This window comes from Doryrhamphus excisus, chromosome 17, assembly GCF_030265055.1.
Source record: "Doryrhamphus excisus isolate RoL2022-K1 chromosome 17, RoL_Dexc_1.0, whole genome shotgun sequence".
Taxonomy (NCBI): Eukaryota; Metazoa; Chordata; class Actinopteri; order Syngnathiformes; family Syngnathidae; genus Doryrhamphus; species Doryrhamphus excisus.
In genome coordinates this window covers 119673-133420 of record NC_080482.1, presented here as the reverse complement: position 1 = coordinate 133420, position 13748 = coordinate 119673, and the positions used below count along the sequence as shown (strand labels likewise).

The following is a 13748-nucleotide window of genomic DNA, read 5'->3' as shown; positions in this document are numbered from 1 at the left end:
TGACGTGCGTGCTGGTGAGAAACTCTTACCCGAGTCCTGCCAGATCCGACACCAGGTTGCCGAGAGCAGCAGCTGAGGGTGGAAGAGACCAGAGTGAGATTGAAGTTTGGAGTTATTAGACTGAGCTTTGCATGGCTCATTGGCCCGCGGGCACAATGACGAGACGCTCGCCCACAATGACGAGACGCTCGCCCACAATGACCAGACGCTCGCCCACAATGACGAGACGCTCGCCCACAATGACGAGACGCTCGCCCACAATGACGAGACGCTCGCCCACAATGACCAGACGCTCGCCCACAATGACGAGACGCTCGCCCACAATGACGAGACGCTCGCCCACAATGACGAGACGCTCGCCCACAATGACGAGACGCTGGCCCACACGCACCAAACCTCGGCTTTGGCAGGACAGCAATAATACCTGCTGCATATGACATACACCGCTTTGACAACACTCTGTTTTGACTGACGTTGTCAGAGAGCGGTTCAACGTGGGTTTAACATCAGGACGTACTGGCGCTGGTGTACGGTCGTCCCTGGTTTATCACTGGTAATCCCTTCCAGACCCGAGCATGATGAGTGAATGTCCATGAAGTAGCACCCATAAAAGTAGCCTTTAGATCGGCTCAGCCAGCACAGCAGATGTAATCAGAGGAAGTAAGTCCATGAAGACGCAAGTCAAAGCCGTGCTCGCCACAGTAGATGTGTTCCGTGTGGAGGACAGGAAGTGACCTTGTTGTTATTGTTATGATGATTGTTGTGCCTGTTAGATAATTGATGCTCTCATGCAACAATTACTGACACCTAGTGGCCAATGTAGAATACTACCAGTACTTCCCCAATTTCAACGCATCTTTTATGCTTGACAATGTTTCATTTATTTTATGATGCATATTTTCCACTGATATTCCACTGGCTTTTCAAGCACAAAACATCATGATTTATTCATGAATATAAGTTTGAAAATCGGTGATGGAGTGAAGTTGTGAAACTGCAACGTGATGCGTGTGAGGGTGGGGGCCGAGGGACGACATTCGATGTACATTCCACTTTGCTTAAGCACGACGGAGTACGCTCCACGGCAGCACGACTTAAGTACGCTCCACGGCAGCACGACTTAAGTACGCTCCACGGCAGCACGACTTAAGTACGCTCCACGGCAGCACGACTTAAGTACGCTCCACGGCAGCATGCTGTTCCCGTTTGGGAGGGAACGCCTGCACATGTGGATTCCAGCGAGCGAAGCCAGCGTGCCGAGATGAAACTCTACCATGTTAGCGTCCAGCTCGGCTCCAAGCATACGGGGGCTTCTGCTACTCGCACAGGACGGAGACCACAGCACTAAAAGCTCTAATAACAGTGTCTCCATTATTTTGGCCTATCCTAATAGTGCCATGAAAAGAGGTGAATTTTAAGGTAGATGCACATATTTTGCTGGACATAATAATATAGTAAGGTTAGTTAGATCTTTAAAGCACCATACCGTCAATGGACACCCAGCTATGCTAGTATCTTGTAGAAGTTGTAATGTACTGTAAATGTGAAATAAAACAAACGTGGTGGTGGTCCATCCATTCTGGTACAAGAATAATGGCTAGTGAATAAATGAAGCATGAAACAAACGAGGATGGCAACACAGTCAAGGTGCAGCCTTTCTAAATCTTTTGACTTTCATTAGCAGGTCATATTTAGCAACGCGTCAGTCAACTCATCCACAAACATCTGCACCCCAGAAATGCTGTGATTGGTGGACCTGACTGCAGTCTTGACACTGGCACTGCATCACCTTGGAGCGGCCGTTTGGAGCCTGAATGTCCCCGCAGCTGCAGTAATGGCGTCTCAGTGGTGGAAGCAGTGAGGATAAGGAAGCAAGCAGCTCTTACCCTTCATCTATCTGCGGCTACGTGGTCTTATGGCGGTGGACGTTTTAGTCCCATCCGCACACTCGCACTTAGCAGGCAGCGAGTGTTAAAGCGCTTGCAGCTTGTCTAAAACCGGAATCTAACGCATCTCTGGCTTGGAGGTCTGACCACAGAGCTTTCTTGCCCGATATCGCTGGTAAGGAGGCCGTTCACAGGCAGTCAGTACAGAAACCGTAAACGCAGTCAAAGCAAGGCAGCAAAAGTCAGACTTTGAAGTCATTGAATCCCAGCCATGATTGATGATACGTCAAAGCACAGCCAACGTTGTGTTCTTGGGCTTTAGACACGCGGTACATCGCAAAGATAGCAAAAGAAAGACGAGAGTCCTCCTTCAGCAGAACAAGGTCTGCTTCTACCTTTTCCTCTTGGTTGGTAATCAGCAGTGGAACCCGGTTCAATACCCGTACATTTGGCCTAAATGTCTAAACAACCATGCCGCAACGTAACGCCACAAAAAATGGTTGTTTCAACGAAAAAAACAAATACATAACTATTTACAATCTTGCCATTTCATTTGCAACTGAAGTGTGTGTTTGTACGTGTGCACGTGTGCACGTGTGCATGACTAAACGTGTGTCATACGTGTGTATGACTAAAATGTCCCTTTACTGCTACCCTGCTTGTGCAACATGACCAGATGCCTTTTCACTTCCTGGTTGCTGTGGAGCATGCCTGGCATTGATGGGAAAGATGCCCTCCAACATGCACTACTGCCCCCTTGTGGCCGTGGCCCCCTAGAGCTTAACCGCACCAAACATCACCTCTTTGTGCCTCTTGGGCAAACGATGGAAAAGATGGAAAAGCCGTAGAAATCGGTCTTGTGAGCGAATGAGTTGATCCGTTGGGCTACACTGGAGGTACGGGAGAGCTGCTTTCAGCGTTCTGAGCTCCTGTTTCCGTGTGTGTGATGCTGTTGCCTGTTCTTGACAATGACTACGATTGTTTAATGACAATCAGCAATGTAATATTTCTAATGTATTGCATAACACACAATAGGAATATTGCTTTCCCGGAATAGGAAGCCATCATGTTAAAAGCGAACGGGCCAGTCATGGAACCCGGTAACAACATGTGGACGTGTGCCACGGAAAGGTCAGCGGGTGTGGTGATGATCAGGTGTACTATTGCTTCGTTTCAAAATCAACCAACCGTCACATTGATTGCTTTCCATCCAAGACGCATGGAGATCTTACCTGCCATAGTAGAGATGCCGAGGATCACACCGATGGACAACTCAATCTGCGTGCCCTGCAGGTAGAACAACAACCATCTCTTCAAAGACCCGCCCATTTTACACCTTTGATTTTTAAACATGCAAGATTACACTCATCTTTAGCAGAAAAACACGTTTGTTTCTACCATTTTTCATTCTTTAGTAATCAGCAGGCTGCACGGCGGTGAGTGGTTAGCACGCAGAACTCACAGCTAAAAGACACGAGTTCAATTCCACCCTCAGCCATCTCTGTGTGAAGTTTGCATGTTCTCCCCGTGCATGTGTGGGTTTTTCTCCGTCTTGGGGAGAGGCGGGGTCCACCCTGGACTGGTGCCAGCCAATCCCAGGGCACATATAGACCAACAACCACTCCCCCCACATTCATACCTATGGACAATTTAGAGTGGCCAATCAAGCTAGCATGTTTTTGGAATGGGGAGGGAACCGGAGTCCCCATAGAAAAGGCATGCATGCACGGGGAGAACATGCAAACCAAGGGTGGAATTGAACTCGTGTCTCCTAACCGTGAGGCCTGCATGCTAACCACTCGACAGCCGAAGTACACCACATTTTCATGAAAATAACTCCTCACTGTCACACACTTCCTTCTTTCTTGGCGCCTTCTCTCAGTGTTAGCAACGACAGCGTACCAGCCTTGGTCGAACACTTACGGCAACAATCATGATGCAGTTGTCCAGAAAGCCAAATCCAACGAAGGGGAGTGCATTGTGCAGTAGAACTGCAAAAGAAATAAGGAAATGAGCACACACTACAGTCGTTCACTAAGAAAAACACGGCCATTTGATGTGCCTCGCCTTTTGGGGTAGAATAAGAATAGTAATAGTTGTTCAAAACTACAGCTCTCTGCTGGCAGTAAAATGGATGCATCTTTTATGCATGAAGACAATATCGCTAATACATCTGGTATCAGTATCGTGTCACCTGATACCATCCCAGATTTGATCTCATTATTAGACAAACAATGGAAATGATGAACTACAAACTACGACAAAGACAAGAGTGAACATTAATGAATGATTTCTGGGACACAAAAATGACTACTCCATCTCATGCTCAACATTATACATATCTCATGCTCAACATTATACATATCTCATGCTCAACATTATACATATCTCATGCTCAACATTATACATATCTCATGCTCAACATTATACATATCTCATGCTCAACATTATACATATCTCATGCTCAACATTATACATATCTCATGCTCAACATTATACATATCTCATGCTCAACATTATACATATCTCATGCTCAACATTATACATATCTCATGCTCAACATTATACATATCTCATGTAATGTTGGGATGGCAAGCAGCGTGACTGAGCTATTTCACTTTGAAAGTGACTTGATATGTTTACTATGATGGCTGTTTATAGGTGGTACGGCATTAATATGTTTACTATGATGGCTGTTTATAGGTGGTACGGCGTTAATATGTTTACTATGATGGCTGTTTATAGGTGGTACGGCGTTAATATGTTTACTATGATGACTGTTTATAGGTGGTACGGCATTAATATGTGTACTATGATGGCTGTTTATAGGTGGTACGGCATTAATATGTGTACTATGATGGCTGTTTATAGGTGGTACGGCATTAATATGTTTACTATGATGGCTGTTTATAGGTGGTACGGCATTAATATGTTTACTATGATGGCTGTTTATAGGTGGTATGGCATTAATATGTTTACTATGATGGCTGTTTATAGGTGGTACGGCATTAATATGTTTACTATGATGGCTGTTTATAGGTGGTACGGCATTAATATGTTTACTATGATGGCTGTTTATAGGTGGTACGGCATTAATATGTTTACTATGATGGCTGTTTATAGGTGGTACGGCGTTAATATGTGTACTATGATGACTGTTTATAGGTGGTACGGCATTAATATGTGTACTATGATGGCTGTTTATAGGTGGTACGGCATTAATATGTGTACTATGATGGCTGTTTATAGGTGGTACGGCATTAATATGTTTACTATGATGGCTGTTTATAGGTGGTACGGCATTAATATGTTTACTATGATGGCTGTTTATAGGTGGTACGGCATTAATATGTTTACTATGATGGCTGTTTATAGGTGGTACGGCATTAATATGTTTACTATGATGGCTGTTTATAGGTGGTACGGCGTTAATATGTGTACTATGATGACTGTTTATAGGTGGTACGGCATTAATATGTTTACTATGATGGCTGTTTATAGGTGGTACGGCGTTAATATGTTTACTATGATGGCTGTTTATAGGTGGTACGGCATTAATATGTGTACTATGATGACTGTTTATAGGTGGTACGGCATTAATATGTTTACTATGATGGCTGTTTATAGGTGGTACGGCGTTAATATGTGTACTATGATGGCTGTTTATAGGTGGTACGGCATTAATATGTTTACTATGATGGCTGTTTATAGGTGGTACGGCGTTAATATGTTTACTATGATGGCTGTTTATAGGTGGTACGGCGTTAATATGTGTACTATGATGACTGTTTATAGGTGGTACGGCATAATATGTTTACTATGATGGCTGTTTATAGGTGGTACGGCATTAATATGTTTACTATGATGGCTGTTTATATTCCAACAGGTGAAAGAAAAACTCAGGGAAGTCGGTATCACGTGATGTTGATGTTTATGCTTTACTGGGCATGCCCCATTGACTATTCTGTTTGATTATAGCGGCGCATATAGACAGGAGATTGGAACATTCCTTTCCATGTAGAAAGATGAAAAACTCCTCATGTAAACGTGGCTATTGAGACCTCGTCTTGCTGGTCAGAAGCATATATTTTTTAAAGTTTTAGAGCGGAGTCGTGCTTTGGAGAATGTGGTTATGGTTTCAAAACAATGACCACATGTTTAACCTGTGCAGAAATCTACTTTAGTCCAGGGACAGACCTATTTGGTAGCGCTGGCGTCTGGTTCATGTATTTGCTCCGTAATCGTCTGGGTGGCAGGCGGTTTCTCAAATCAGTTTCATTTCCATGAAGGATCTACGCACCACCAGATGTGTTTGTGTGTCCCAAACTTTAAGAATTACTACATTAGCCAATAGCTTTCTTTGTCGACTGCTAAGTGAGGAGTGTTGCTACCACCATGAATGTTTTACTACTACAGCAGGAAAATTCACTACTACGTTTCAGTACTGCACAGGACGGGAGGATTCATACGTTGCATCCAGTCCTGTTGAAAGGTCTACCTTAAAGGCTAAATAACAGTGCATGATACGGCCAGCACACATACAAACATGAAAAAACACTCCTTACCATATCTCAACTGTGCTGCAGTAGGTGGTGCAATCTCAAGCTGCCCTGGTGACAAAGAGAGGATGAAGATGTTTCAACTATAAAAGGAAGAAAGGTCAAACATGCATTTGGGGAAACAAGCTAGCCTAGAAGGTGAAAAGCACCTAAAAAGAGAAGGTAAAAGTGCATCAGAGAGAGGAAGAGGACGGTGATGCCTTCACTCAGAAAGCTCGTATGACGTCACAAAAGGAAACACTGATGGTGTATTATTGTGTGTGGGAGAGGCGGGGTCCACCCTGGACTGGTGGCCAGCCAATCCCAGGGCACATATAGACAAACAACCATTCACACTCACATTCATACCTATGGACAATTTGGGGGAGGGGGGCAATGACGCTAGCATGATTTTGGAATGGGGGAGGACAGGGGAGTACCTGAGTGAACTAATGAATATTAGGCCTTTAGAAGACACATTCGTCAACGGTATGAAGATATGGAGTATTCTAAAATGATGAACTAGTATTACTGACTCAGTAATACTACAGTAATGTTGGGTGAGACACACAAGATAGAAGATGGAAAATAGGCGGAAATAGACTCAACACTGGACCAATAGGCTCTTACTGCAGGTTTGAATCATCTCACAACAGGTGCAATCATCCTAAAAAGATGGCCTACTGCTGCAGGGGTAACCCGCATCAGCCCCTGACGTCACTTTCCGCAACTTCATTTTCCCAACACATGAATGCATCGACAGGTCTGAAAGCCATTAATGGCGATGGAGGAGGCATCACTGTAACAATACCAGAGCATGGATGGACGGTACAACATAGAGGTGTCTTTTATAGGTGCACAAAGGTGCAGCCATGTTGACGAGGGGTGTCACACAAAGAAATTGGCAATATTTCTCGTTTGGAGAAAAGTGGGGTGAGGACACATCCTTAGGAGACACCAGCACTGATACGTACATCTAAGGGGGGAGGCGAACCTGACACGACGCTAGTAATCCTTGATTGGTGGCAACAAAAATATTCAACTGTCGTCGCTTGATAGATGAGCCTCTTGTGTGTGTTTGCCGTGAAGGACTTTTCAGGAGATAACGCTAACTCGGGAATGTGACGTTTGACAGCGAGAGATGGGGATCAGCAACGCTCGTGTGACAATGCACCGGTGCCACCAAAGACGAACAAATGACATGGAAAGAAGCAGTGCTGCATCTCCACATTAACACGGAAGAAAAACAATCCATTCATGTTCTTCCCATGGTGGCATCCGAGTGATGTGTCCTCTCCACCTTGCCGCTACCATTCCACTACCCTTCTTAACGCAACAAAAGTCAAGCAAATTTGGTACGATTGCTTGTTTTAGTCCAACTGACAACTTTGGATAACAACTGTACCAAAATAAAGCGTACCACTTAGTTTCAGCGGCGCTATGCGGAGCAGAAACCAGCAGGAATCTCCACTCGCTCTCAAAGCTGAGGGCAATAAAGTCGCTTCCTCTTGCAGGTTCTGTGAAATTGGATTTGTTTCACGCCGATCTGTGGAAGTAGGAGTCCAATTTCCACATGCAGATGTCTAATTCCATCCGTCACAGGCATTTCCGAGGTACGCTAAAGAAAAAGCCGTGTTTCAGCCTGCACTTTGGGGTTGCTATAAGAGAGTGACATTAGTTCTTCTAATTTCATTCAACATGAAACATTTTCTGGACTGCACAGTGTCAGCACGTTTTCTCCCTCCGTGAGCTTCAAATCCCGTTCTCCTGTCCTTTCAGGATGTCTCATGTTGCTGAAAGACCAAATGAGGAAGGATCTCCAACAGCAAAGCGTGTTTGTCATGGAGACCACACGCATTTGTCAGGCTACGACAGAAAGTCCTTGCAGTTCATCCACACATTAACTCCCAAAGACACCAGGTAAGAAGAGACCATTGATTGGCTGACAAAGGTCCCCTGGGGCAAGGCATTGATTGTGTGGTGCAGCACTGCCCTCCTGCAAGAAATTGGGCTCAGCAGGAAGGAAGGGGAAAAGCCTCTAATGGAGCGTGATGGGCCGCTAACCACGGCCATGGGCGGCCTTAATCTTGCACGTTTGTCCGAGTAGCCCATAGTGACCGTACTGACAGATTGGAATTGGCAACCCCCAAGAATCACTTTCACATCTGAACAACGTGTTTATTACAAGTGTATAACTGCTCGTATCCAAGATGCACTTGAATGCACTTCCCAATGTAGCTAAAACTAGCTAACTAGCTAAAACGTGTTCATGCATGATAATTACTGCTAACCCTCTTGTGATATGGTGATATTTAACAAATGCTGTCCAGAGCGCCTTTCCTGCTTCCATTGAGCTGACTGCATACAAACCAGTAGGAAACGTAATGCATGGCGATGGATATATTTTGACACATTTTCACGTGGGAAAGGTCCAACATTACGGGTTCATCAACAAACGTGTTAACATCTTATGTACAGTTACAGAAAGAAACTTTTTCTGTGCTCGATGGAGACACTATTTTCACGTCTGAACAACATCAACATATACACGACTCCTCACGTTGGATAAGTTGTCAGTACACCATCAATCATCAAATACAAGAAAAAGTCTGTTCCGACGATCCACTGCAGCCTCATACACAACATTTGCAGAGGCGATGGTTGTTCATGTCCGACGGCGGCATATCACGCTCTGTTTTTACTGGCAAAGGTCATCCTCATTTGCCCTTTGCTTTTTAGCCATTTTGGAGTCTCTCATTAAGGAGGCGTGGGATGCAGCATTTCGGTTGGCACATACTGCATTCTACCGAGACTGCATGTGTGCGTGTGTGTAGAAGAGCCATTCATCAAGCTCAAACATTGCAGCATATTTCTATGATTTATGAGACAGAATTATGTGGGCCACATCATAAGAGAGTGTAGTGAAAAGAATAAGGTTTGTAATCATCTGCTATGTAGTACACCTGACAGTGCTGCATGTCAGCAGAGCACCACGGGAGGATTGCTCAGTGGGACTTAAGAGGACTCCAAACACCCGCCGCAATCCCCACAAACGCCAATTAGGCAGCAGAATAGGAAGAGATAAAAGAAGATTAAGTCCTGGAAATATTGTCCCGACTAACAAGGCAGGGGCGGAGCTTCATACGGCTCAGAAATGGGAAAAATATATTTTAATTGGGCTGTTTAAAATCGACAAAGACAGCCTGCAGTGTCACTCTGACCATAAAGAGATGATGATGATGATGATGATGATGATGAATCCATGTCCACATTTGATCTCAGCCAGTTTCCTGTTGATGCATACCATCTACCATCATAGCATACAATCCATGCAGCCCAAGATGACTTCTCTCCCAAGGCATCCTCAAGCAGCTTAACGCCATTTGGATCATCTAACCATTTGGAAGCACCAGTTCTACCCATCAAACATTTTGGGCCCAGACCCTTTGCTAACAGCTACTATGACACTTGCACTTTTCAAGCAATACTGTTGTACGGGGGCTGAATAATACACCGTTCATAGTTTTCCAGCTGGAACCCTTGGTCAGTGTGCCTTACAGCCACATCTGCCCACACAAATTGGACTAGGAGGTGTCCGTGTTAAACGCGTTAAATGAAAATCTTTCACATTTCCCACTAATTGAAAAGGTCAAATTCAAATGTAAATATCCTCTGATGATGTCCTTCGTCACCCACGAAAGCAGACCTACTATCTTGATGTTTTACGCAAAACAAGATATATTCACACACGTCAGCTTTGAAAACAGTAATGGACATTTTTGCCTCTTTTGTGATAAGTATCTCGAGATGTGGAGCATTTGTCTCTGTGAGGTGATACGTTGTTGTTGAGAAAACATGGTAGTTGTCCAGGTTTCCCACCCGTCATTGCAGGTAGTACACATGGTCAAAGAGCCGTCTCCTATGGACGACAGCACATTTTTTGTCGCAAAGGATATCTTTCAATCTGCCAAGCTCCAGCCAGCCTTAACCGGGATTACAACTTTGTCTCTTGTGTTGCCGAGTTGTTTGTAGCTTTCAACATGCTCAATCTTTTCATTTTCTATCTCTATGGTATCATCAGTACGGAAATTGCTATTTATTGGTATTGTCTTTTGTTTTGCCCTGCCAGTGGTTGAAAGTGTAAAGCTGCTATACACAAAGTTACACACAAAAAAACAAACACAAAAGACTGCAAACATAACATAAGAATGAACCCTGAGCCAAGATGGTAACGGACTGAGGCTTGGACTGAGATGGTCTGATGAAAGACTGGAAGTAGGATCAGTGAGGGCTGAAGTTGAGCTGCAAACATAACACGGCAGAGATGGAAATGTTCTTCTGTGCGGCCTTCAGGGGTCGTTGATGTGCGACCAAAACAAAATGACAAGGAACACCTCAACACACACACTTGACTTGTGTCTTTTACAATGACTTGTCAGCCATCAAAGGGAAACAGCCTGGTGTCAACCTTGTGGTAAAGTGACAGCATCTGTATAATAAGTACTAGATGCTATATGGAACACAAACATCGCCAGCCTGCCCCTCACCACACCCTGCTGAGCGCTGGCCCCCAAGTGCCGCACCAATCTAAAGCTTTTCAAAGCGCCGCCCCAATGCGACATTCTTTCGGGCCAAACTTCTCTCACTCTCACCAAAACAGGAGTCCCACACACGGCAGACATGTTTGTTCCGGATGCTGCGGTGGGGCGGAGTTGATTGGCGTTTTGAGGCAAGTATCGGCCGATATCGATACTGTGTTTTTTCCCCACTGATATCAGCCGATACCGATTAGTGGCCGATCGTTCGGAGCAGCCCGAGCTGCAGCCTTCAAAAATACAGTCTCCTTGTGTCTGGAATTTCCGCCAATCCGCGTGCTCTCATGCCGTTCCTCTTGTTATTTCTACAAACAGGAAGCTACAATAACTTGCTGAAGACTGCACACAACATACTCAGCAAGTTAAACATCAAGTGGGGTGAATTTGCACATGAAAGGGGTTATTAGTATTTTACTTTCATATTGGGGTCAATATTCATGCTGAGAAAGGAGCTTTGTTTATTGTTACATCAGCTGCGTCAAGGATGTTTTTGTCCCTGTTCGGTTGTTAGTGAGTAGGATTACAGAAAAATGGCTCAACATGTGATTATTATTCATTATTCTTGGTGAATAATGTATGACTGGTATCAACTACATGTATGCATGTATTGGTGAATGTACTTCTAGTTTTCCTTTCAGATGCCAGAGATCCTACTTGCATGTACAACTATTCTGGTTTCTATTTCTTTGCTGTGACTTTCCACTAAAGGCTGATGACTGGAGTTGTTGCTGAGCTTGCCATTCCAGGATCAAGTACATATCCATCCAAGAAAATGACTCTTTGCTCCGAACGGCAGCAGAGAACACAAGAATCATTCTCGCTCACACAATACTGAGACCCTGGTTGTCATCGTCTCCTCTCCCGACTAATCGATCTGCTCCAATGATGGATGTGTTTCAAGACTTGCAGCGTCATGTTTTTGTATGGCAGTGCAGTGCACAGGGACATGCAGTATCTTACCAAGGACTCACTCTTGTAATTCTAATAATAGGGAATACGGCATATACAACCAGTGGGCTATTTTAGACATGAATAGTGTACTGTAAAATCAATAAGGGGGCTATCAGAATCACAGGTGACCTCCATGAAGTGCTGGGTATTCCTTACAAATAAAGTGCAACCTCTAAAGTCAAAGCTCAGTACAATTCAAAACATCTTTTGTCATTGAAATCACTCCTTTGGCCGCCGTATTGTCAGTCAGTAAATATGTTATGTATGTTATGATGGTGACAGTTTGACCCCAGAACTAACAAATTCATCCATTTACTACAAAATGTACTGTAAATGGCTTGCAAATGTGAGAATCATGTATGGCTACACATGAATGCTTTCAGCAATGGGAGTTCAACTTCAGCCACTGATTGGAGGTCCATAGATAATGGCCTCTACACAGAGGGAGGTGAAATGTCATTGATTGCCCGCATGCTCGAAGATCTGGGTTTGAATCTCCATCGGAACGTCCCATGTGTGGTATGTGTACTACTCACTCCCTGACATGCTGAGTCATGCTGTTCAGTCTGGACATTTAGCTCCACGTCCAGGGCTCTGGACTCGAACTCTATAAACCCTGGTTATAAACCCTGGTTATAAACCCTGGTTATAAACCCTGGTTATAAACCCTGGTTATAAACCCTGGTTATAAACCCTGGTTATAAACCCTGGTTATAAACCTAAACCCTGGTAAAGCGCAGGTGGAATGTGACCCTGGCTGGTCAAGGCGGGTTAAGGACATGCGTACCTAATAAAGTGTATAGTATGCTACCAGGTCATGAGGCGTGGTGGCCACCCATGGTCACTCTTCAGGCTTCTACACATTTCAGGTATCAACTTATTGGCACCCCACATTGAGTCATGGTCTCACCTTGGCCACCCCAGTTAAAAAAGGTCTGGCTGGCCACGGGTGACAGCGACATGCCAAAGGTATATCATCGGCATACCGTATGCAGAGATGCAGCCTATACAGCATCAAACGCGCACTGCTGCACACCTACCTTGGGCGATGGCGATGGACTCAAACCTGTGCAGCTCCCGCAGCAGGCATGTGCGTTCAGACGGGTGGAGGCTATAAATAAACTCCTTGGCTCCACGGGGCGAGTTGAGGGGCTCCACCGGTTCCTTCAGCGGGTGGGTGCCCAGGTGGCGCCTCGCGGCCGACAGACCCGGGCCGGACAAGGATGAAGCTTGCTGGCCGAACAGCCCGGCTCGTAGGGGCCCGCTGCCGGCTCTCATGTAGAGGACGGGCCGCAGGAGTCCCCGCAGGCTGGGTAGCATCTCCAGATGGGGCGGGAGGGGGGCGACGAGGGTCAGAAAGCTGGAGGGACATGGCACCGGGCCGGTTAGTGGTGCATGCCCTATTACACTCACACATAAAACATAAAAAGACAACGAGGGTTGCCCAAAGGGCCCCGAGCAGGCGTGGCTAAATGGTAGTAGATGAGCAGTACTGATGGCTAAATGATAGCATCATTTAAATCAACTTGGCTTACATCAGTCGGTGCTCGGCTGTCCCGTCCAACAAGCTCCGGGATAAAGGCTCTAAAAACGGCACGTCTCTTCTTTTCTTCCCCGCTCAAAGGCTACAGACTAACGAGAGAAAAGCCGTTAAAAAGACGCTCTTCGTGGTCATAATTTGGGGAAATGACATATTGGCAAAAGGAGCGCCAGCTAGCGTAACCTTCGTTTGACGGGATCGTGCGAGGCGGATGAGACCTGGCTCGAGCCACTGGAAG

General features: G+C 45.2%; 1 protein-coding gene across 2 annotated transcripts in view; it reads right to left on the bottom strand.

The window, feature by feature from the left end:
- Window positions 1–13748, bottom strand: part of LOC131105468 (transmembrane protein 65-like) — a 19675-nt gene extending 5927 nt beyond the window's left edge. Inside the window, exons 1-7 of one of the 2 annotated variants that reach the window (XM_058053611.1) lie at window positions 13694–13748; window positions 13506–13602; window positions 13011–13330; window positions 6452–6496; window positions 3810–3877; window positions 3119–3173; window positions 30–72 (exon numbers count right to left, since the gene is read on the bottom strand). In XM_058053611.1, coding sequence (XP_057909594.1) covers window positions 30–72; window positions 3119–3173; window positions 3810–3877; window positions 6452–6496; window positions 13011–13290 — 491 coding nt within the window. In that variant the 5' untranslated portion in view covers window positions 13291–13330; window positions 13506–13602; window positions 13694–13748. Of the gene's footprint in view, window positions 1–29; window positions 73–3118; window positions 3174–3809; window positions 3878–6451; window positions 6497–13010; window positions 13331–13505 lie in introns of both variants that reach the window. The other variant, XR_009119940.1, reaches the window with a different exon arrangement.